Source organism: Falco cherrug, chromosome 7 (genome assembly GCF_023634085.1).
Source record: "Falco cherrug isolate bFalChe1 chromosome 7, bFalChe1.pri, whole genome shotgun sequence".
NCBI classification, from domain to species: Eukaryota; Metazoa; Chordata; class Aves; order Falconiformes; family Falconidae; genus Falco; species Falco cherrug.
In genome coordinates, this window is record NC_073703.1 from 60,329,325 (window position 1) to 60,355,124 (window position 25,800).

General features: G+C 36.5%; 1 protein-coding gene across 2 annotated transcripts in view; it reads left to right on the forward strand.

The window, feature by feature from the left end:
- The window catches only part of AKAP6 (A-kinase anchoring protein 6), a 287,337-nt gene that overhangs the window by 49,567 nt on the left and 211,970 nt on the right, over positions 1–25,800 (forward strand). For both annotated transcript variants that reach the window (XM_027812532.2, XM_027812533.2), the window contains exon 2: positions 3,222–3,579. In XM_027812532.2, coding sequence (XP_027668333.1) covers positions 3,256–3,579 — 324 coding nt within the window. In that variant the 5' untranslated portion in view covers positions 3,222–3,255. The remainder of the gene's footprint in view (positions 1–3,221; positions 3,580–25,800) is intronic.

Genomic DNA, 25,800 nt, shown 5'->3' on the forward strand with positions numbered 1-25,800 from the left:
CTTAACAAAACTATATGAATGCAGTCCTCTGCAAGGTTGCTGACCTAGCCAGGAGTATGGAAGTCTAACTTGCACGTGTTCAGAAATCAAAAAAGCAGAACCTACTTCTGATCCAAAGTATTTTGGCAAGTTTTATAACTCCAAAATTGCTTGAAATGGGTATGTCTGTGACATTTGCTGTTGCTGCTGGGCCTTGTTGTGTGCTATTGAAATATTTCAAGATCAGAACTTTGTAAAAAACACCTCTCTGGCAGGGATTTTCCTATTTTCCTTTCATAACCAGTGCATGGGGTGACTGAAGCTTGCACTCTCAGTGCCCTGCCAGTGTGTTTCGTAGGTCAGTGCAGGCGTGCCAGGGGAATGGTGTTGCTTTCCACAGTTGTGGAGGAGCTGGGGGAGGGATAGCAGGGTGGAGCTTACTGGTTCTCCAGTGAACTTAGGAGCACCCCTGTGAATACGCCGCTTCAGTGCCAGTTTTCTCGGAAGGTGCAGGAGAACCTTTCGGTTTTCCTTTCTCACAGCGTAGCTGGATGACGATGCCTTTTTATTCTGCCAAGAAATAATTTAATGAATCTATGCCCTAGTGTTTGGATTCAGCTGTTTCTAGCTGCAACAGTTTCTCCTTTCAAGTATTTCTGAGCTTTTTAAAGCTTTCCCGGTTCTTGCTAATTAGTATCCGCAGTGTGTTTTATTACCTTTGTAGGATTTTTTTTTTTTTTAAGAATGTGGAATGATCTATTTTAAAGTTTCTCCACATATTCTTATTTAAAGTGTTGCAACTTGTTGTGATCGGGCAGAAAGGAAAGGATTCAAAGGACCTGACTTTCAGAGCAACTAGGATTAAGGAGGCATTAGCTGTAGTGCTGGAGAGCCAGTGTAGAGTCAAGCACATCGTAACAAACAGGTCAGCACGTTCCTAATGGTTGCTTATTGCAAACCCAGGGTATCAAAGCTAGAGCTACACTCTGCATGCAGCATGAACTGCCTTTTGTTTGCTTCTGCAGGAGCATGTTTTAATTTCTGTTTGCTAATTGCTTTAATGTCCCTACAAGAGCTGAGTCATGTTTAAAAATGTTTAAAAGTGCCAAGCTTTTGTGGAAAAATTATGAAGCAAGTGCTGCACTTCCTATAAATTAGTGATTCAGGATCACCTGTTTTACTGGTAGGCATGTTTAATTTGTTAATGATAAACATGCACAAATAAGGACCACATGTGCTTCACCAAAATTTCATTTTCAGGAGTAAATAATGTAAAGTATATGCTTAAAGTAACAAAATGGTTTTGGCTGTTCAAACAGTTGATTTTTATACTTTTAAACTGGGGCTATTATCTGCAGTGTCTAAGACAAAAATGTTTCCAAATTGAGTAGTTGTCTAACATTGGTACATTGTAGATATGTACCATGGTAGCAGTTTAAGTTGAAAAACAGGCAGTGAAAAGAGATGGACTTTTCAGCATCCTGAAATGTTAATTTCAGAGTCTTGCTGCAGTTTTTTATTTGACATCATTTAATTCTGAAGTCTTCAAAATCAAACTAAAGAGTTGGAAATTGTGCAGCAGGCACTGAGAATGATTGGAATATTCTTTCATTCCCTTTCATTGATTGCACTAATAAAAAATTCTGTTCTGAAGTGCCAAATTAATATTTACTAGCTTAGTATCAGTTTTAAATAATGTTTTGTGGAGGTGATAGATGTGCAAAAGATAATTTACTAGGTAGTGGCAGGATAGGAAATAAAATCAAATTAACAGTATATGTGATCTTTTCTTGTCCTTCGCAGCTATGATAAGTAGACTGGTGTTTGGATACTTCTTCGATAGTCTCACTGCCTGCCGTAGTTGCCTCTGGATGCTGAGGCTCCACTTGAAATATTTAGGAATATAACTCTGTAGTCAGTGCAGTTGATTTAATGGTGAGAGGCATTTCTTTCTTTCCTGCAATCTTATAGCTATTATGCTAAATGCTAAAATGCAGTTTTTATAGAAAAGGAAGTCAAAGTATAAAAACTTGGAATGTTGCCCAAATTAATAGCGGCGTGAGTTATTTGCAATCTTAGCATTATGGAAGAGGAATACAAGCAAAAGTTATTAAAATGTAGTTGAAGTATTTCTAATGTGCACTGGTTAAAAAAAAGAAAAAAAGCTTTAAAGGACATAATCTTCCTGATTCTCTTAATATAAACTTACTGAATATAGCTTAGGGTTGCAAAGTATTGAAGAAGCAAGTATGTGCTGGTATAAGGTTTAGTGAAGTTTTAGTGACGACAGGCACGTGTCATATTTGAGTATCTCCAAAATTAGGCAAAAAATACATCTCCTACCAAATTAAAGTTTTCATAATGCTTTAGGTACTTAGCTCCAAACCAGGTGCATGCTGTTAAGTAAGGTATTTTTATTTCTTGGGCATAGGGTTTATGGCAGTCTTCTGTATTTTGTACAGCTAGAGTGTACAGAGAAAGAGGTACAAAGAGGTACATGTTTTACTGATTTACTTGCTCCAGTGAACCTTGTAAATTTATATTGATGATACAGCTTTTGGAATTTAATAAAGCCACTCATAAAATGATGCTTTAATTTTGGGTACATATTTTGACATTTGGAATTCTTATCTCTGAGTTTTGATAGTTATTGCTTATTGCAACAGTTCATATCTAACGGAACTGCAAGAATGTAAACTTAAAACCTACTATCTGCCTACAGAAAATCAACCCAAGTTTCCTCAATAGTTGCTTCAAATTTGCCTTCAAAATTTTTGTTCTATGTGATCAATAATTGAGTGGACATTTGGGAAATTTGAATAAAACTTGAGGTATTTTGTGTTTAGTCATACATTTCAGGCCAAGGAATATGTTCTAATATGTATTAGTTTACAAATACCAGTCTTATTGGAGATGTAGAGTTCAGCAAAGTTCTGCTAACTTTGTCAGTGCTCAATGTTGCAGTTGTAGAAAATCAGCACATATTTTTCATCAATGGAAACTGCCATTTCCAAGGTGATTGTATACAATGAAAGAAATGAAGTTTGCTGTTTTCTTAAACAAAGAACTTGTTTGTACAAATATGCAAAGTTAATTTGAAAAAATCTATTTATTCTTGAAGTTATTGTATGGATTTGCTAGAAGTATGATACCTCTCAGATATGAGCATTTATTCCTCGTGAACATTTTTGTTGCAAAATTTGGTCTCATAACAGCAGTCTCTTTTCTTTTTGTCTTTGCAGCTATTTTGGAAAGAATTATGGTTTAGACTTTCTCATGTTAGCCATGGACGTAGCACTTTCTCCCATGAGAACACAAGAACTGGATCCCGTGCTGTCTGATGCATCTCCCATGCTTATAAACATGACTCCTACAGCAGAACAAGATGGGGAAGAGGGTGTCATGAAGGAGCTCGATTCTGGCCAGCAGTATGAGAAGCCTCCTCCTCTACACACTGGGGCCGATTGGAAGATTGTTCTCCACTTGCCAGAAATTGAGACCTGGCTTCGGATGACATCTGAAAGAGTCAGAGATCTGACCTACTCTGTCCAGCAGGACTCAGATAGCAAGCATGTGGATGTGCATCTAGTACAGCTCAAGGTAGGATGAATTTTATATTGCAGACTTTTCAGTGAAAGGTGGTTTGCTCAACTCTGCTACTAGTAGAGTAAACAAAAGGGCTTTCCGTAACTGCTGTAGCATGTCTGACAGCCTGTGTTGAAAAGCGAATAAATCCTTTCCAGGGAGATAATAGAAACCGCATCGTTCTCAGATTATTGGCAACATTATTTAATCATCACTTAATTCAACAGTCATAACCATATTAAAGAACATGTTCACACTTCAAGAGCAGCTAATACAACACTAACGGTAACCTGACTGGACATCTCAGAAGTACCCAGAAAAATTCCCATTGATTTTTATGCACTTCAGTACCTAAAACTCCCAATTTTTTTCCCCAATAAGCATGGCTGCTCATTTGAAAACTAAGCAAGTTACAGAGGCAGAAAGGTAGCAAGGTTGTCTAACGTCTGGCTTTCAGTCACGTAAAGGTTATGCTGAAGATTGAACTCTGGTGGGACTACATACAAAATGGTAAACGTGTAGAATTTTTTTTCAGATCTGATTCTTGGGAAGAAATATGAAGTGATAAAATTCAAACAGTCACAGCCAGTAAATCAACCTTTTTATTTTCCCCAGCAAGAAAATGCATTACAGCAAGACTGCACTTTGACCCTAAAAATCTGTGTTTTGTGTAAACTAAAAGAACAATCTTCCTTCCCCCAACCTGACAACTGAACACAAGTATCTTTAAACAATTATTTCTGTCTTCATCCCAGATGTAGATTTTGATGTTGAATCTTTAAATTCAAGGTGAAATTAAAATAAATAGTGTCTGGCACTGTGTGTGTATGTTCGTTTGCATGGCTTGGTTTGCTGCAGCACATGAAACATACTTTTGAAGGCAGCAAGCAAACTCCAAAAATAGCAGGCAAATGTTATCTCTTCAGACTGAGCTGTCTTCAGAATCGCATTCTGAAGCCTGTTTATGTGAACATAGTCTTGCTTCATACTCAGCATGATGGTATTTTGTTTGTGTTTATTTTAGGACTGGAGCTGTAGGCTGCCTCAAAATACCATTCTGTGTACTAGTGCTAACCATGGAGCAATTGTACTGTAATCAGTCCTAACAAAATAGAGAGCCAATCTTGAGATTTTTATGGTCCTATCATTTCTCTGAAAAATTTGGGGTAGACATTACCGGCTTTTGATGAGAGAAAGGACTATGTCCACAATGTGCAGTAGGCTTTTAACAAATATGCCTGAAAGGTATTTCTGCAGGCAGACGTAACAAATCTTGCTGGACTTGGTGCCAGTTCTGATCTGGAATTGCTTGTGGCTGTATTAGCGCAGTGGATGAGCTGAAATTGAATGGCTGTGGAGCCTGTGGATGGTATTCACACACAGCTTTGGGCTGGCTCAGAGCATAAGCAGAAGTGATCTGTGCCTGCTTGCAAAAGGTGAATATTCTGTACGTATAATTCAATCTCATACATCCACTAAAAGGTTTTCTTTCCAAATGGAAGTCAGTGAGTGAATAGCATTCCTCTCAGTTTTTCTCCTTTGTAAAGTCTATTTTGAAGCTGCAAGAGTCAACCGTAGTTCATAAAATACTTCACTACTGTGTTTCTCCATGTAATTGCTGTAGCACTTAGGGATTGTTTGGGACTGGGAAAAATCTGGTTAATGCAACTATAAAAAAAGACAAAATAATAACAAGAAGGAATCTCAATTATCTGCAGTTATCTGGCCTGTCAGCCTAGGGGGACTGTCATTGAGGCTGTCAAGTATTTGATGTACAGACCCTGGACTCACAGGGAAGTGTTCTTTTTCCTGTGTATTTATACGCGTGCGTACCTGTGTGCATGCGCAATTGTGACTTGTATTTGAAGATACTTCTAAAATATTTGATATATCTTTGGATTTTTCACAAAGCAACATAGAAAGAAAAAGCTTTCAGAAAGATCTGGAGTAGTAGTAAGAAACACAGCAAAGTCTTAACAAACACATTAGGAATACAGAACTTTTGTAACCTGCTTACCTTTAAATCTGTTTACAGACAAAAAGAAAAAGACTTTAAAAGCAAGTGTTGTGGAAATGCTTTTGTTCAGACTTTAGTAATATTTTAAATTGTTTATCCTTGTATCCTCTTGCATTACATAACTTAATGAAAATCAGCTAAGCAAAAACCCCCAAAAGCAACCTCATACAGATCCTCTTTTTTTATTTCTTCTGTGCTCTGATAATTCTCCTTGAGGGACTCCTTCCAGCTGACCTGAGTCCTTCTGGAATTGTGCTCAGGCTGGACACAGGGCTCAATGTGAAGCTTCACCATGGCTGAGTAGACATGAAAAAGTATTTCATATGTCTTTCAAACAATACATAGAATCATAGGACGGTTTGGGTTGGAAGGGACCTTAAATATCATCTAGTTCCAACCCCCCTGCCATGGGCAGGGACACCTTCTACTAGACCAGGTTGCTCACAGCCCCATCCAGCCTGGCCTTGGACTCTGCCAGGGATGGGGCATCCACAGCTTCTCTGGGTAACCTGTGCCAGTGTCTTGCCACACTCAGGGTTTAGTATTTTCTTCTTTTCATAATAGCAGGAGATGGTTGGTTCATGTTCAACTTGTGATTCACTGTAACTCCTAAACTCCTTTGCTGCATTATGGCTTTTTCTTCTCTCTTATCCATTTTATCTGTGCAATGTTACATGTAGGATTTTGCCTTTGTCTATTTTAGATTTTTTTTTTATTTATGTATTTTATTTTATTGTGTCTCCCATTTCTCAAGCATGCCTGTGACTTTTTCAGTTCTGAATCTGTCTGCTGGTGTGTTTGAAGTATCTCCCCCAAACGCATTGTTGTCATCTGCAAATTTAAGAAGGCTTCTCTCTACTCCTTTGTCCAAATCATAAAGCCAAAAGTGAATGATACAGACTCAGGATAAAAGTCTGTAATATAGTAATTTCTGAATATAATCTTTAAACTCCAGATGTAGCAGCAAGGCAAACAATTTTTCTTTTTCTCATAGTTTGTATTCCTCAGCCAGGAGAGGTCCAATTCCATTTTTATGCAGTTTTCTATTGATTTTGGATGTTTAATGTTGATTTCTCTCCTATGACTGTTGGTTGGCTCATGGTGATACAGCTGGTTTGATGATCTAGGCCATAGCAGACTTTTTATGTTATTTCTGGGAAAAATTGCTCAGCAAACAGATCGTCTCTTTCTTTTGTGAACATTTGCTCTGTATCCCTGTTGCAAATCTGTCTATGCTTCTGCTCTTTCTGCAATCCAAAGCATTGTTTCTTTTCTCTGCCTTGTTCCCTGGATATTTTCATGTTTGCTGCCAGTCTCATGCTACATGACTTAAAGCTTTACTAGCCACCACTGATCCTTTGAACATACTTGTTTCTCTCAGTTTTGCAATGCCCTTTCTCAGAACTAGCCATGCAGCATGAGTGCAAGGCTTGTCTTATGTTGTCCCTTGGGAAATTTCCTGGCAAGCTCAGCTTCACATGAGTGCTTCAGTAAGCTAGATGCATGAATCATAACTCTCTGGGTCCTGGAATGCTTTATATTAGTCATTTATCTGGTCATCACTCTTAACTTAAGCTGGGCTAACATACATTTACATCTCTGTTACACATTCAGTGGAGCTGTTACTAATTGCAAATATTTGTAAAAGAGATGAAAAAACCTTTTGAATCTAGTACAAGCGAATCTGAAAATGCTCTTTCTGTGCTTGTATTGTGTTAACCTGCTGAGATGCTTTCATGATCTATTTAGCTTTTTTATTGTGAAGAAAATATGCTTGCCTTTACAGCACATTCTTTCTTGGATTCCTCCTGAGATCCAACTTGGATTCAACTCCAGTTCTTCTGCTTTACTTTATATCCCTTAACCCCCTCAGGAAAGGGTCTAGTGGTTCAACTCATTGATTATTGATTTCTATCTTTTTGAAAAAAACTGTCATTTTGGATGATCTAGTACAATGGTCTATATTTGAGATGTCAATTAACTTCTAACTTACTGTGTAGTAAAGCACTCCACCACCGCTTTGTGACTTAAATATATGAACCACATATATTGGCATAGAAACAGCCACATTTTCTGCTACGATAGTATCTTTAGATCTTTGAAGAGCACTGATCCTTTCTGTCTTTCCAAGAAAGAAACTTCAGTCATCTTTTTCCAGGATACCTGGATCAGCCTCAAACATCTCTTGACAGGATGTTTCATCTTTCCTTTTGACTCCTACAACAAGTTTGTCATTACTTTGGATAGAGGTCAAGTATGATGCAACCATTATCCTTTTGCTATCTCTGTTTCCACTTTTTTGAGCACCAAAAAATTGTTAGTTGCTTTTCTCCTTGTACTTAAATCCTGGATAAGAGAAGAGTGTAAGGCATTGTCAAAGAAAGATATTAAATGGTATTAGCTTCTGATGTATCTGCAGTTAGACACAAGTTATTCTATTTTTCACTCCATTACATGCATTGTGAAAATAAATGTAAACCTAGGGTACTGTAGGAGCCTCTCTCTTGCATCCTCCCCCCTTCTTGAATTCAGTAGGCTTTTATTGCATAAATAATATTGTTTCTGGTTTTATTGAATAAATACGAAGGGTAGACCAAATTACTTTTCTGAGTCCTTTTCAACTTCTTTTTCCTGTATCAGTTCTTTTCAAGAGCAAAAATCAGTATTTTTTTCCTCATGTTAAAATAAGTGACTCAAAATATGGCTGAGTCTGGAAGATGACTTCAGTAGGTTTGGTTTCTCTCTTCTAACCTTTGGTTCGATGACTTAGTGGCTCTAGTATTCCTAGGCTTGTGACAACATACTTGCTTCTGCAGCTGTACAGCTTTTCAGCTGTGCTATCTAAACCACCTTTAACTAAGTGTACAGATGAAGTTTTTCTAAAGTCTAAATCTCTAGACTGCACAGGCAACCGTGTATTGTAAGAGAAGTATTAAGAACTTACCACGTTACCATAACATAATTAATATTTTACTAATAATCACAGAAAGTGTTAGCCACAGTCTTTACAGAAGGTTGTATAGATGAACCTCCTAATGGAAATACTCTGTGTGCTGCTTTATCTTGACAGAAGTTTGTCACACGAGATGACAGTTATACTCAAGAGGTAAAAAGAAAACCTTAATTGGAGAGGTTGACTGCAAGTTTGCTCAGCTGTTTTGCTTGCAGGCAAGATATGATGCCGGTACTTCATGTGAAGGGTTGCTATGCAGATTCGTGAGTTATTCAAAAGGAGGTGAAGGGAAAGAACAACTTTTACATTCACAGAGATATTTCTCAGAAGACTTCTGGGCCTGTTTAACAGTTATGCTTCATGAAACAAATCTCTCTGACAAATAGTTTTATACCTTCTATGTGTGAGCGTTAGTATGAGTGTTTATAAAAGCAGACATTTGGCTGTAAACTATGACCTATAGCTCCATGGTGACAAAGGCATACTATTGGGTTTAGTTCTGAGGATCAACAAGCTGTTGCACAGAAATTCATGGGACTTATTATTTGCAGTCTCAGGTCTAGCAAATAGGTTGAAAGCCAGTAACATTGGTAATTACTTGGTTTTGTCACTATTAACAATCCTATACTAAGAAGTCACCTGAAGTTGCATATGAAATAAAATCTATTAAGCATAATTGAAATGCAATTCCGATAACCAAACCTAACATTTAAGGGTTATCTGTGCAATAGGATATCTCCACTATGAAACGTGATTTTCAGTTTTTGAGAATTATTTTAGATTGTTTGTAGCTAAAGGACAGAATGTGCACAAAAAACCCTCCTAAAACGAAAGCTGACTGTAACTACAAGGAAAATGTAACTTCTCTCATATTGAACTATTTAAAACATGACCTAATTTATTAGGATTGTGCATCTCAAAGGGACTCTCTTAAGCTAATGACACTTGACAAATTCCAGTCTCCTTGATCCTGTTAAAGCTGTAAACTTCTCTGAGAGAAAATTAATCTGAAAAGTTTAAAGTTTAAAAGAGAGCTTGAATGTTTCAGTTGAATGCTGAGGGGGAGGGGAAATATTTTCCACATTATTGACAAGCATAAGTAAACTCAAATTTACTGAAGATTTTTTTAAAGAAAATTTTCTTGCAGTACTTGAGGTTTTGGTGTCCACTGCAGATTGAAGCAATTAAAAAAATACTCCGAATTTTCAAACTCTTTATTAACTTCAAATACAGAAAAGAAAGTTAGTTGCAGCTGTATTGTGGATTCAGTTCTGAGTATCGGATTTTCTTAACTGCAAATTTGGTAAGAAAACTTTAGATCTTGGTTCTCTATGTAACATACAGGATATTTCTGTGTTAGATTAATTATGTCAAGGAAAATATATGCAAAATCATTTTGCTCTTATCCTTTTATTTTCTCATCTGATGACAGGTCATATATTTGTGAAACACTTGAACACCAAACAAATAGCAATTTCTCTATAAACATACCATATATTACACTGCTTTTTATGCATAGCGATTCCAAAGTTGTGACAGTCTTTTTAGTTTACAATCTAAATAACTGCAGATTACAGATGTGACTTTTTTTTTTTTTCCTCTCCTCCCCCCCACCCCCCGCCCCCAAGGGCTTAACACAAATACAACATAGGCAGAAATTTGCTACCTGACTGGCTGCAAATCAAATCCAAGTTTGCTTATGAAAGTATGGTGAAAGACTAGATAATAAATAAATTTATCTATATGGAACATTACCAGTGGAATATATTTATGTAAACATAAAATATGTTCTATTACACTGTATTGGTGATATAGTTTTTTTTGGGAGGAAAAGGGTTATGGTTAAGAGCACATTCTAGCTAAGCCTCTAGACAAATGTTAAATTTATTGTGTACTCATCCCAACAATATCAGTGGGGCAGCTTTATAGGCCTTAATTCACCTAGCATTTAACAAATGGGTAATAGGATTTATTTGGATTAAAACATTTGTTGTGGATTTTTTTTAAAAACTGTTCGTAGGTTATATCATATTTTTTATGCTCAAGTTATTTTTTCAGACCAAATATATTATGCACTCCAGAAATGTCAGGCACTCATAAGTAGCTCTACAGGAGCAGATGCTACATAGTAATGTGTATCTATAATGCTGTAATGATAGCCTGATGCATCTATAAATTGGCAGAACATATCTGCTATATATTTAGTTCTATGCTTTGTAAACACAAGATTAACACACACTTTAAAGGAAGCAATTGGTTGGTTAGGAAGTTGTATTCTTATATAGTTTGCCTCTGAACAGCTTGGTGGAATCCCAGCATTCAGTAGTGCAGTTGAGTGTAAATGCTGCTAAATACAGATTAACTGTTCCAAAATTGGGTTTTGCAGAGGCTACCCTTTACTTACAGTCCAGGCTTGAACATCAAACAGGTGGGTTTATTAGCTTTTCTTATTTTCTGATTAGTTGAGTGTGCCTACACTTTTTTAATTTTTAAATTTTCTTCTGTGCCTTGAGCATATTCCAATTTTGGAGAAAAGCCAGAATGGAAAATACTGAGTACCAGAAATAAATCTGTGCTTCTCAAACTTTATCTGGTCAAAGAATGACGTTGTTTAGAAGCCTTCCAACTTGCACGGCGTTTCTGCAGTCTTGCTCAGATCGATTTTTTTAATTTTTTTTTTTAAAGATGATGATGTGACTTGTTTACCACATCTTAAAATGCTTTACTAAAATAACTACAATACCACACCTATAAAAGTCATCTTGGTTTTGTAGCTTTTAGGCTAAATTCTCTTCTGCCTGAGGGGAGCAAACCCACTTTTTCCACATGCCTCAAAAATTGTTCTAATCCCTTGGCTATATGTTACCAGGCATGAACAGAGCGTAGTGCTCGATTTGATATAGAGTGCAACCCTGGAGGTGCTAGGTATGCTGCTTGCTCACCTACTGGGTCAGTGCCTTCAAGGATGATAATAATGATCAAGTAAATGTTGATTTTCTAGGTACTAATTACGTTTAGAAACTAGGTGTGAGTTGCTCAGACTTGCTGGGACTGGTGGTAGTCTGAGCTCAGAAATGCAAAATTTTAGGTTGCTGGATACTTCTACTGGAATGAGTGACAGAGGTGTATCTGTGGTATTAGGTATCTACAAACTAAATGGTGACTGAGCAAGATGATTCATGATGGCATTGTTGCCTACCTTCTGTCCTAGTGTTTATTCTGCTCTAGTCATTAAAGTCTGTTAAGAACACATTCCTGAAGGCCCATATTAAATTCCCAATGAGGAAAAAAACCCCCTCATCTGATTGCTTATACCATTTTATAATACATACTTGAATGCATTGGATTACTGCTAGTTATATGTTACTGTTGGCGCTAAAACCATTTTTGGTGCTACAAATATTTTACACTAAGCAAGTACCTCTTAAACCTGTGTAGGCTCTTACCTATTTTTAACTTCAAGTACCTAAGTATTGCTAGTGACTGTATTGATTTATTAATACTCAGACAATCTTTTCTTCAACAGTAACCTTAGAAAAAGCAATAAACCACCAACATTTGTAATCTAATTCTAAATTATGATCTAGTACAGTTATAGATAATACTGCAATTTTCAAATCAAATTGTATACCCTTAACATTTAGCTAATGTACACTGATAATTACATTTTTTTAAAAAAAGCAAATAATGGTATGTTAGCACAATACTTTTAAAAAATTAGGTGGATTTAAACTGTACCATTCGGCCTAATAGAAAAAAACTTTCCCCCTCTCCTGCCGCTATTGTTCAGTCTGTGCAGATACAATGAAGTTAAAGTGATTTTCTCCTGTTATCATTTAGTAAATAAGTCTATTGATATAGCCCATATTTATGCACACCCACCATCCTCTAATTGTCTGCTTGGATGCCATAGGAGACATAGTATGAACACAGAAAGAGCATACATACTTTACTGGAGATTCAGTTGCCTTCTAAAGAAGGCTGGTCATTATTTGAGGGATCAAATTGAGATGGAAGGCTGCTGGTTGGAATATAGTAAGAGGATGAAAGAATTGGGAGCTAATAAAGAGAAGAAAAAAAATGGAGAAACAATAAGAAATTCCTGTCTGCTGTGATACCATTTCTCAGTAGAAAAGTCAGAACTACTTGGTTAGCCTGCTGTTATCTATGTATCAAGGGAATGAAAGTAGCTAAGAGCTGGAAAGGACTTAACTGGTAACCCCAGTGATAATGGTGGATCTGGCTTGCATAATTTATCAGGATAAATTAATAATTAATAAATGTTGCAAACAGTGTGCTGGACCCTTTTAAGCTTGGACTTTGTTTCTAGAAAAGCAGAGAAAGAACACCAACAAATAATGGTTGGAATTACTGCTCTTGTGACAAAGAGACTTGAATATTCCTTGGAGTGGTAGAAGACACCAGCACTTGGATGTCCCTTTTAGGCTTGGGCAAAAAAGATTTAAAAAAAAAAAAAAAAGAAAAGAAAAAAAGAAAAGAAAAGGCATAGGTTACTTAATTGATTAATTTAGGGTCCATACGCATGGCCTTTGGAGAGGAATTGCGAACAATGCCTGAGGCTTCTAAACCCTCCCCTTAATGCAAGGGTACAATCTGAACAGCTCCTTGAATTGGCTTGGATTTCTTCAGAGCAAACCGGCAAGGACACATGGGGCAAAAATACCACGACCTGTGATATTACCTCCAAGGGACATTACCTCTTCTTGTGAGGGTAGAGATGGATTCGGTAGTTTCTGAGCGATGTATTTGGACATAGAAGGGTGGTGTGTATTTCAGGGGGATGTAGGCAGAAGAGTAGAGTAGCATCTGCAATGCTGTGGAGGTCTTAAGATTGTCCAAAAATAGACATTTGGATAATTCAGCAGTCAGGAGACTCAGGAGAAGAACGGTGAACATTTGCTTGTGAAAAAGGGAATCGGAGCTCTCAGATGAGGAAGAAAGTGGGCGATTTACCACTTTCAGTTTCCTAATCTAGTTTTGAAAATAAAAACGCTGCAAAATCTCACTCTCATTTGGATATCTACACTTTTTAAATATATACTTATTCCAGAATTTCTGGTTTAGACCTCAGCGATACATAAATGCATGTAAGTGCCCTTTGACCAAATATAATGATTATTCTCTCTCTTCCACTTCATGTTGCTCCTACGTTAAAATATGTTAATACAGGTTTGGAACATGAGCTAATGTACTCTACCAATGGTCTCTGGAGAAATATTAAATCAAATATCAAATTCCAGCACAGATGTTTCCTATTACAGTCTTTTCTAGCCTGTATTCTAATCTGACTCAAGCACAAATGTTTACTGCATGTAATGATATAAAGACTTTTCAGTATGATGAAAAAAATGTTGTATGTTAAGTAATCATGAATTTTATTAACCAAAACACTTGCTGAGGGAATATATTTTATAGTTTAGTATATGCACATATTATGATAATAACACCTATTGATGTCCAGATTTGCTGGAAAAATCCTAAATATTATTTCAATGGTATGAATAAGATTAGTAATGTCAACTTTCTAAACTAAAGGTCATTGACACTATATTGTTGTTTTGATTTGAAAGTAAAGGTGCCAATGGGAATTTTTATTATGGTAGCTGTGACTTGGTTGAAAGAATTTATTTTATAATGTAAATATATATGTGTGTATAAACAAAACCATACACACAAAAAGCAATGCGACATAAATCCTCCTGGTGATTTTTTTTCTTGAGGAACTGTTTGAGTCTGTATGTAGTTTAGAAGGTAGGATATTATTATGTTTTATAGCAGTCATCTAGTTCTTATCTGCATTGTGAGCTATTATGTTTACAGATGTTTTCTTGCTTTGCATATTTCAGTAGGCTTTGTGGATATATTTATTAGTCATTATACTGGCAGGGTTTGTTGCTTTTTCAATTTATAATTACATGCCATTTATAATAGATATCTGAAAATTGTAATGTGGCATAAAGGAGCAGACAAAGAACAGGCACAGAAAATTGCACAGAATGTAAGGAATTTTTTAGTTTGCTTCATTATTGGTAAAACTGCCTGATGGGCTTTCATTATGAGAGTTGACAGAAGAAATTTCAGATTATAGGACGATTGCTGTCTGAAAGCCAGGAATGTGACATGAATATTTCAATAACATAACACACTTGCATTTTAGTCAGAACAAGTTCCATAAGTTTGTGTTTTTAAAATATCCTTGGATATTTGCCTCTTGAATTATACGCATTCTTCCTCAGAATGAAATCCCTTTCTGTATAGTTAATCATTAAAATGCTTTCTGTGAATTCATGGGGTTCCTTCATAAATCAATCAAAATCTCACAACTAATGAGCAAACACAGCAAAAGGGTGTTGTGTATTTTCCTGTGGAGAATGCACTGACATGTCTGCATGGCTATGGTTATAATTTTAATTGAAATGTTGGCCTACACATAGTACCCATCCTGTGACTAAGGTGCATGAGATGTCTTCTGGAGGACTAAGATGAAGTTCAAGTGGCCTTGCCCGAGACTGATCTGTCATCTTGGGCAGTCTGGGAACTGTGATGGACACTGAACTTTTCTTAAGGATTGCTCTAGAGCTTGGCCTCATTGTTTGCATCTAACAAATACAGGTGGGTGGCAAGTCTGGGCAGGAGCCTAAATTCAGGCTAAGGTCTGGCTGACTTCATAGGTGTAATGATGCCATCTTCTTCAGAAAATGTTAGAAATACACACTAGATTTTTTTTCTTGAATTGCCTTATGCTTCCTTGAGTTGTCATTAAAGAAGTATTAGCAGAATTACAGACATACATCCAAAAGGTTTGATCTGAAGATTTTAACATATTCCATGTAACTGTCTCCAGTGACATTGTGCAGAATCTGAGACAGATGAACAAACTTGCTTTTTGAATGGGAGCTGAACCATTTACAACGGAGTGTGCAGAAACAGGGAGGAAAAGGAGAACTGATATCTACCAGTTCCATCTGTTAAAGCTTTATGAATGTTTTCTTCTCTTTCTCCCTGTAAATGATTCCCTGGAGGAAGATAATAGCTTTTGTAGAGTCAGTTGTGATTTTACACCTTGCATTTCTGAAGATGGAGTACTTAATTTTTTTGAAATGTTTCCATTTCTTTTTAGAAAACACATGTAATTTAGAAGGTATAAAGCAGCACTGCGTTAACAATGGTAACACTCCAAAATTCTGCCAGAGCTTTCATAAGCTTTCACAAAATATGAGATCTGAGTCTAGCAATATATTGCAATTTCCTTTTCCCGTTGAGCAGTGTACTTACTTTTCATAATCTATATTTCACTATATAACTATATTGCTTTTATTCTCCTCAGTTGGCCCTGCAACCATACCTGCCCTTACCTGTGGTTCCATACTCCAAAAAGGGACTTGAAACAAGTTACAATATACAGTTGTGTCTTTTGGTGTGACCATTCATCTCTTTGTGTTCTGATGAGTACATTTGCTTCTGATCACGTATTATGCAGACATTCAAAAGGCAAGAAAGCAAGTAACATTTCTTCAGAATAGGTTCTGTAGATTTAATCATAATTTAAGTGGTAATGAATAGGAAATAGATGATTTTATATGTGCATTTCCAGTGTGATCATGATCTGACATCCTGAAATACATTCTTAATAAATACATATAGGGGTATATATGTGCATAAATATATGTGTGTGTGTATATCATGTTTGTAATACTGTAAAAGACATTCAGTGCCACTACTTCAGTATCTGCATATCCACTTATTCATCATACATTTCTGTTTTTTCTCCAAGATTCTTCTGAATTATCCACCCTATTTGAGCTGCTATACTACAATTCACTGTAGTACATAATTTAGTTTGTTGTGCGTAAGATCTCTGTGCTTGCAGTTCACCTCGTTATTGGATAGTTATTGAGGGTTACTCTATGTCTATGCGTCTAGTATACTGACAGAATAAAAATTTCTGACATGACAGAATATTGCTAATGTCCTTTGGGAAGCAGAAAATGTATTCAAGGAGCAATGTTATATTGTAAATGGTGCAACATAGCTGTACTTTTGGATGCAGTAACACATGAAAATGACCCCCAGAATAATAGAAACAGAACTGAATGTTTAAAGCTATTAAGCTGTGTGGGGTGAGCAAAGTGGTTCACACACCACTCAGTTGGCTTGTATGAGAGGTGTGGCTGGAATTTGTCACTACATCCCAGCACCGTCCAGTATCTAGAAGACAAAATCATCAAATGGTAGTCTGCCAAATCATTAGCCAACTATGCTTTAAAATCATAGAGCTGAAATATTAAACTGAATGATCTTACTTGCTCTTCGGTGGTTCTTTTGAGGCTATTTTAAAGAAGAAAGCAAGGCTAGAAACCTTTTAATTAAATCCAGGATTTTGAGGTAACAAATGAATTTCACAATCTGGACATTTAAGAATATTATCAGGTATCGTAAGACTCATGATAAAATAAAGGGAAAAGGGATATTTCCAAGGGCAATACAGTAGGATTTGTATAGATGTGTTATCATTTAAGTTATCCTATGTTTTCTTTGCTGTCATCTGGACTTCTTTCATACAGTGTTTGTAGGGGCTACCTGAAAGTTCAGATGCCAGATTTAACTGTGAAGAAGGACAGTTTGTTACACGTTTGTCTGTCCGTTATCAGATACAGGATCCCTTCTTCACCTGTTTTTCACATGGGGCTAGCATCTTAACTTGAAATAGATAATTTTGGTACATTGGATTAAAATAGCAAAAGTTGCACAGCGCGCTACCTGTGCATGTGTGTGATCTCATATGGATTCTTGGATACGAAGCACACAAATATAATCTTCTCTTGAAAGAGTAGTTTAAGTATCCACATTATTTATGAATTTAGGCCAGAAGTTCAGTATGAGGGATTAAAGCAGAGGTAAATAGGAAAAATGTACCTGGGAAGGGAACCAGTCTCTTTTCTCCATAGGAACATTACATCTCTGGTTATGAATAACATTGTTTTCTTTCAAAGAAACACAAAATACTGACAATGCTGCATTTCTTCCAAACATCAGGTAGAATAAGTAACAAATGCTGAAAACATGCTTTTTTACCGCATTACAATTTAAATTATATGCTTTTGGTCTTCAGTTGAGATCTGCAAGAATAGCTTCCCTGACTCAAATCTGTTCCAGATTGTTTCTTGATACCAATTATGAATGGAATACTTATAATATCTCTCTCAGTGTCCCTGTGTCCTGGTTTCAGCTGGGACAGAGTTAATTTTCTTCCTTTTTTTTTTTTAATTGCTAATGAATAAATAAATGTAGCATCAAACTAAGCATTTGAGTGGCAAAGAATTCATGGTGATGTCCACTGTAATAGTGGTTTACACTATTCTCAGTTTTGTAGTTACAATATTTGGGATTGATAAGTGAATTTTGCACCAGTTCTTAATTGTTAGCTGGATTTTCTTTGCTACTGTGTTGTCTTACATACAAGATCTGAAAAAGATCACAAGTCAGAATGACAGGGCCACACCTGTAACTTATTACAGAGGTTGCTTGAAAAATTACCAGGGAAAGACCCACATTACGTAGCTATCCTACAACCTGCTGAAAAAGACATTTTCCTCCATTCAAATGAATAGTCGGTGCAGACCAGCTCAGGAGTTTTATTTTGTTTGGTTGCAAATCAGTTTCTAGCTATCAGTTGCTAGCTTTATTTTCCAGCCTCTCTCCTGTGTTTTCTTTTCTGTTCTTGTCAGGTTCTCTCTCTCGCAATTTTTGTCTTTCAAAACTCCCATCTGATTCTTGTCCTTTTTCATTTTCTTCTTCCTATTTGTTCTTCACCAAAGCACGTTGCCGAGTCATCTGCTACCATGTTGCATTGCTAATTCAAAAAACCGTTCTTTCTTTCTTAACCTGGACCAGTGCCACATTCTGTGGCGACGGCAGGAGCCTGCCAGAGCACATGTTTAAGAAATACTTACTGCGTTAGGAACGAAGGAGGGAAGCAAAGGACAATGCTGTTCTCTGCGCATGGGCCTTATTTCCTCCTAGTGCCTTTTTTGTTAGGTCTGGCTCTGTGTAATTCGTATGACCATAGAAGAGTAAAGAGAAAGTTTGGTTTAAAATTTTTAATACCTTTTCTAGTGTGCTCAAAACAATGGATGCATAGGTTCTTAGGATGGAGGGCTTCTGCTTCAAAGAGTTTCTAGTATGGTCACGGTATGTGCCTGTAGCAAATTATCTAGTCAGCAGTTGGCTCTGCGTGCAGACACACTGTCCTGCATTACTAGAATCTGATCTTGCTGACTTTAGTGGAGGTTTTATAGTTAGTCTTGCATGTTCCCTTATTAAAGACTAAGATTCACTTGTTATAATTGAATGTATACTGGTTTTGTTGCCTTGCTATTTGAATAACCTGGCCTTGAGTAAGAAATACAGCTATTAGCTTTTACAGAAAGGAAGCAATGTAATTTTGGTAGTGAAAAATGGCAATTGAGAAGGAACTATAAATTACACATCTATAAGAATTTCCAAAAATTCTCCATTAAACTGCAATTATTACATGCTTCAAGTCTATTTTGAAGATTTCACTTCATCAAACTGTTCTCGGCAAGTGGACTTTACTCTCTTGCAGAACTAGCTGTAATTGGGAAATTACCCAGTGCATGGAAGTCTACTTACCCAGGCCAAAATGAACAAATCTAAAAAAGCTACACAAAGACAAACCCTCTGCTTTTTGTAATATACAGAAAGCTGGAGAACTAATGTACACTTAGGACATAGTTTTGCAGGAGTGCACGGTGGTAATGTCATGCTCCTGAGAAGCCCTTGAACTGTGTGGCGTAACTCAGATGTGGAGTTTAATAACAGACTGGATTTGCTTTTTAGCATGCGAATAACATGATTATAATGTTGTACCTTGTTATTTTTATAAAGGATTAAAATGCCTTTATTGATTGTACCCCTATTAGAGAAATTGCTTTCACAAGGTACAAGTTTCATACTGTAGGAAAAAAACTTTACGATTTGTCTTCTTGGTTCACTGCGTGAGAAGATAAAGGAGATAAATTACAAATTTCAATAATATTGGCTTTGTGTGCAATTAATTGCATTTATGACATACATTACTTTTCATCGTTGTTGCTGTTCATAAAGCATTTGTGAGAAAACCACGCTGGATATAGTCTCCTAGAAAGTCTCCATCTTTTTCTCCCCAATTCTCTAACAAGTAATGCAATTCCTCCATTCAAGTTGCTGTTGCCATAGCTATAATGGTTCTTTTGTTGCAAAAACTTTTTCTAGTTTAAACCATTAGTTTCAGAGCGTGAAATCTCAGAATTATCAGCAGGCACTAGTATATTAAAAGCCATACCTCCGGTCTAATTTGTGCAGTAAAATCCTCAGCAGTTCCTATCTGCTTCAGTACTGTAAAAATGCCCTGAGTCTTAATCATTTCATATACCAGAAATATTCAGGTTTTCGAAGATATGTTTTCTTCTCTGTTAATGCAGATGTATAAGCTGCCAAACCCAGCTGTTTGCTTTAAATTTTTTTTCCTACAAAACTTGTCTTGCACTAAACTTGTGGAATCCCAATTGCCTAACTGTAAGACTCTGCAATGAACAGGCTTGCCTCTGTCCCGTGCAGTTCTTCCCTGCGTTCCTCCTAGAAATACCCGTTCCTTTCACCAGATCATCCAAACTATCATGGATCATGACTTGCAGCAGTGATACTTATGGGATGCTTACTATTGTTAGCATGTAGAAAAGCAGACAAAACACGCCAGTGTGGTTTCAATCTTATTTTCCCGGGGAGCTGGAATGTCAGCTGGGTGTGCGGGCAGCTATCGGGGATAGCGGAGGGGGAGCTCGCTGCGGGGCCGGGCGCTGGCGCTGGTGCTGCGGCGCCCCCTAGCGCTGCGGGGAGCTCAGCGCCAGCCGCCGCCCGGCGGGGGGGGGCGGGGGGGGGGGGGGAGGGAAGGGGGTGAGGCGGTGAGGCGGGACATCAGTTTGTTATAGCATGCACGGAGCATCCGTAGTCACTTGCAAGGTTTTTGAAATGCTTATCTGGAAAAAAAATAATATCGTGACTAATATGGCAAATTTAGCATAATAAGACTTAAAATAAAATGCTTGATCCTGCAATGGCAAAGCTGATATAGAGCCCTTAGGGAAACCTGTGTACATTTATGTAGATACTTATATTTATAAATATTTATACTGGTACTCCCCCGAAACATTCAATTTCTACAGTGCTTTGTATGAGAAAAATAGCAGCTTGGCAGTGCCGCTAATGGGAGACAGTGTTTAAGGTAAGGATGTCCCTGAAGATGGTGATACCTACAAACCCACAAGTTTCTCTTTGGATACAAAATTACAGCTTCTCCAGGTCTGCGTAGGTCACTGGATTAATTACTATTTTAGTTGGGTTTACCCACTACTTTAAAGTTGTTTACACAGTGCGAGTTAGCATGATCACACCCACTGTATACCTGACATAAAGCAGACCAGACAGACACAATATGACTTGTACTGAAATGCAAAATAAACTGGTAGCAAAATCAGGAGCAAGAACAAGTTCCCTCAGTTCTACCAATCCACAAGACCACTGCTGTTATTATTCCTTCAACCTCTCGGGCAGTTCCTATGGCAAGATCTCTCTTTGTAATAGCATGGTTCTTTCACTGTTTTGTTTACACAAATTTAAATTTACACAAATTTTTAAATTTATTTTAAACAAAATAAGCTTTTATATTTTGCAGTAAGCATTATTACAAAGCAAGTTTTCTGCAAGAGGTGCAGACATCAATACAACAACATCCTGGAAATGTAATGTATCCAGCATGATAAAATTTTAGCATGAAAAATGCCCTTATGCATTAAGTAGACTAATGGATTGTGTTTAACTTCCCTTGATAAGTTAATGACCATCTGAATATCTAACAAGTAAATATGTTTCTAAATCAAAACATGATAAATTCCTTTTATCCAGATACTCATGTTTTCCTTCTCTGAAAAAACAAACCAAAATCAGTAAAAAAGATGTAACGTAGACTGAACTTGAAGCTCAAAAAACAGTTAATGAAATGAGCTGGCACGTATCCTCAAAAGTATCTGTGTTCTGTCTTTAAAAATCTTTGTGTGCTTTCCCTTTTTTTTTCTTTTTTTTTTCTTCTTCTATGAAGCCCTGTAAGAATTATCCACACATAACACATACAGCTGTGCACATCAAACCCTAGTAAGAAGCAATGTGAAATATGCAACAAAATACTGCCCTGATTTTTGTGTGGGATGAATAAGGGCCTGACAGGCCATTGAAGCAGTGATAAGACCAAGATTTTTGTATGCTGTGTTTCCCCTAAGCTCTGTTTTCTTTCTGTTGCTTTGGAACAATATGTGCATTCATTTAACTATGGAATAAAACTGTTTGGTCTTTTGCACAGTTTCATTTTGCTGCATCTCAGATGGGCTGAAAGAACAGCTGAATAACTTGATATGGAAAACTTAAAGGTCATGAATATTGGATGTAACAGCTGTTTCCATTAAAAAAAAAATTGAATGATGTAATCCCATTGCCTAGAAATGTCTGGAATGTGACAATCAGTCACTTGGAATAGGAGAAGGAAAACCAGCTTTAACCAGCCTTTCATTTCCTAGGAAAGACCATGTTTAGAATTTTACATGATTAAATCCTTCAGGGCAAAGGCTAAAACTGTCATTTGTCTAGCTATTTATTCTGTATGAAATATTAGAAATGCAATTTAGAAAAAGAATTCCTCTGCAGTGGGCTTACTCAGCTTTCATTTTTTTTTTCAGGAGGATGATGAAATGTTATAACAGGGAAGTCTGGCTCTACTTAGAGTCTTTCAATTACAATATATTTATCTCCTAATACGCCAACTCATACTTTGTAATGATAACACATTGAGGATTTTTTTAATAGGTTACTAAGCTTGAACAGTGTGAGTGAAATCTGCAGGTTCATCCATTTTCGGTGCACTTGTTTGCTAGAATAAATAGGAAGCCAACATGTGTGCACTCCAAGCAGCCCCGCTGAATTACTTATTTTCTGAGAGAAAGAATTTGAAAACATAGGGAGGAACAGATTAAACCTTTGCTCTCTTCTGTGTGCAAATGGAAGATATGTTGCAACAAAGGGATACATAATAGGTATGCAGTGAAAAAAATTACTCTCAATGATTCCCAGTTTAAATGCCAGTAATGAAAATGCCAAAGGCAGTATTCACCGATGTTTTCTTTATCAAAAGGAGAGGTTAATGTCTATACTATGTCTCTGGGCCTCACATAGGTGCATTTCTTCACATAGTTTTTCTGAAGGCATTAAATAAATGCAAATACATGCCATGGGACCAGCACATGGGGCAGATTTGTTGTTAAACTTCATTTTTCAACTAAATTATGGTGATACCCAGACTGCAAAAGCTGTCATGTTAGAATTCATCTGTTTTCCTTTTGATCTGTTTGTTGCTTCTAACTGGTGTGTTTTCCTTTTTTGTTTATAATGATTGAGTGGGGTACTTAGTGAAAATTTTAGGGAAATTATGAAAGTATCAGTTAATTAAAACTTCATTAAGTTTGAATTTTCCCACCCTTGTATTCAGACTTGGTTATATTACCCGTAAGAAACTAAAGCCACCCTATTCTTATATTGTCAACCCCCCAAATAGAATTTTATCTAAAAAGTTACAGAACAACATAGTATCATACATCCAATGCTTGTCTTGACACCCTTCTTGAATTATCGTGCATAAGTCTTTGATGTATTCCATGCATAGCTACACTTCTGTGAATTAGTAAATACCAAGTGGAAAAGCGGTATGTATTTTGGTCTCTTACATCCCACTTGAGAACCACAGAAACATAACAGGCTGTAAAAAACTTTTTTAAATCCTGCACGTTGAGTCACTTATACAAACTGGATATCATGGAGAGAAAGCCTATTTTGCTTTTGAGAAACATTTCCAGTCAGATTGTACATAAATTTCTTTGCAAATTCTTGATTTAAAGTAATAGATTTATTTTTTTTTTCCCAGGGAAGATTTATTTAACTGGAAAACCTGAAACTACCTTAAGTCATGTTATCTAGCTCTGTTCGTCAAACTCATAAAAGATCACCTCGGTTGCAGTCCAGGGCTGCATTCTTAGTCTATTATATAAAAAATTGTGAGTTTGTGATATAAATTATGTAGGTTGTCTGTTTTGTTGGAAAAGATAGCACAAGGGAAAGAACATGGGAATTAAACCTCAAACAAAAGGATATAATTGAAAAGTTACAGTGATGTTACAAGTTTGAAATGAGAAGCCTTTCATATCTTATTTCTGATATATTTTTTTAACAAAAAAAGTCATTAGTAACAAATAAAAAAATGCCACTCAATAATTCTATTTAGAGTGTATAAGTCAGCCCACGAGTAATGAAACTGATCGCGGGTGTCACTTCACTGAATGTTCGCATTTTACCCAACACTTCTAAGAGTATTTGTATTTCAGGGAAAACATATGACTCACTTATTAATTCTGCCCCTGAGTTGTTTTCCTTACTGCATTCCCTCTTCCATGTCTCCAGATTAATTTGCCAAAAATCTGCCCCATTTGCAGAGCTACTAGCAATAGAGATCTTTCAAAAAATTATGAAACCATCCAGCTCTACTGAATTATCCTCCTACTATGTAGTGTTTATTAAAAAAGTCAGCTCGTGTATGTTATTCTGCATATATTTCTTTCACCATGGATTTATTAATGATCTTTATAGTTTCTTCTGATTAAGATAGCAGTCCATTTCCAACTCATCAGTAGACTTCATGCCTTTCTCACCCAACTTGACTCAACTATAGCTCCCTCCTGGAACAGGGAGTGCAATCAGCAAGGAAAATACTAGCTAGTAATGCAAACAACATGCTGAGATGTAGTTCTTGGACTTACCTGGTATTCAATGGGAAATGAATTTCCTCCTATTTGGCAGCTATGAATCAAGTTTCAAAGAGAGAACTGAGCCACTGATCCTCACTTATACTTTCTCAGTATTTTACAAGTTAAGCCCCAAAACAAAGGAAGCCCTTGCAGATTCATCACATCTCAAGGTATCATGACACTGTTATGTATAAATTAAATAAAGGTTTTAATTAACCTTGGAAAATCTATTTAGTGTTGTAAAAAGGATACAAACCTACTGTAGCCTATGATCTACCAGTTTAAGTATTAGCAATTGATCAAAACTGATATTTTTCCTATGAAAGATATAATATTTCTGAACCAGGATTCTTTGAAACTGAAACTGAAATAATTTGCAACTGAAATAATCTGAAATAATTTTGAACTGTGGTGTTTTAAGATCTGGCCAGAGAGCTTTGTATAACATTGTTCTAAATGGCTTGAGTAAAACCAGGTAATGCAATGTAAGATATGTGTCTCAGGCACAGAGCAAGCAACTATGGCCAAACCTGGAAAAGCTGCTTCAGCCAGATTTTTCTCCCCTCTACTCTGAAGTCAGTAGCCTCAGCCTGCTTTTTTACTAAGCGCTGAAACAAAATATTTACTTGGCTGGTATTTTTCCTGCCTTTTTTGAATCAAATACTTTTATAATGTTTTTTTTATTATTATTATTTTTTATTAGCGCTTATTCCTACAGAAGTCATCCTATTTATATGTTCAGGAATTAATCTAAAATGGAAAACACCCACTTAAAATGCAGATTTTATGATTCTCAGGTTTGAAAAAAAAGGATGTCTGAGAGAGGAAAAATGTTTTTTATTAACTTCCTTAGAGTTTTTGACAGCTGAGGCTATCCTGTGTTAGCAAACCAATGCTTTCATGATGTCTTCAAATAGTTAGGTTACGATATTTCAGAAGAAATCTCCTCTTATAAAGATATTCTTCTAAAAAAGAGGTAATTGTGTATCCATGACAGTAATGTTTCTGTCCTTACACTCAGAGTTCAGAAGCGTGCATGCATTCAGGTACTGCACTATTTGCGGTGACTACAGTGCCCTTCTGAGTGTTGACTATCTCAAAGGTGTATGAACGGTCAGTTCACTCAGAAACTCTAGCTCTATATCTTGTGATATATTTGAAGACACTGCTTGGTGCCTATATTGTATCTTAAACTTTGCTATTTAGGATACGTCTAACGGTCAGCTTGTTGCTAATTGTTTTGAATGCCATCTCAAGTTTGTATGTAACTCAGGATACACTTCATGTTTTTAAATGAGAAAACAAATTTATATTGTTTTCATTTTTTCTTTCAATATTCTTAA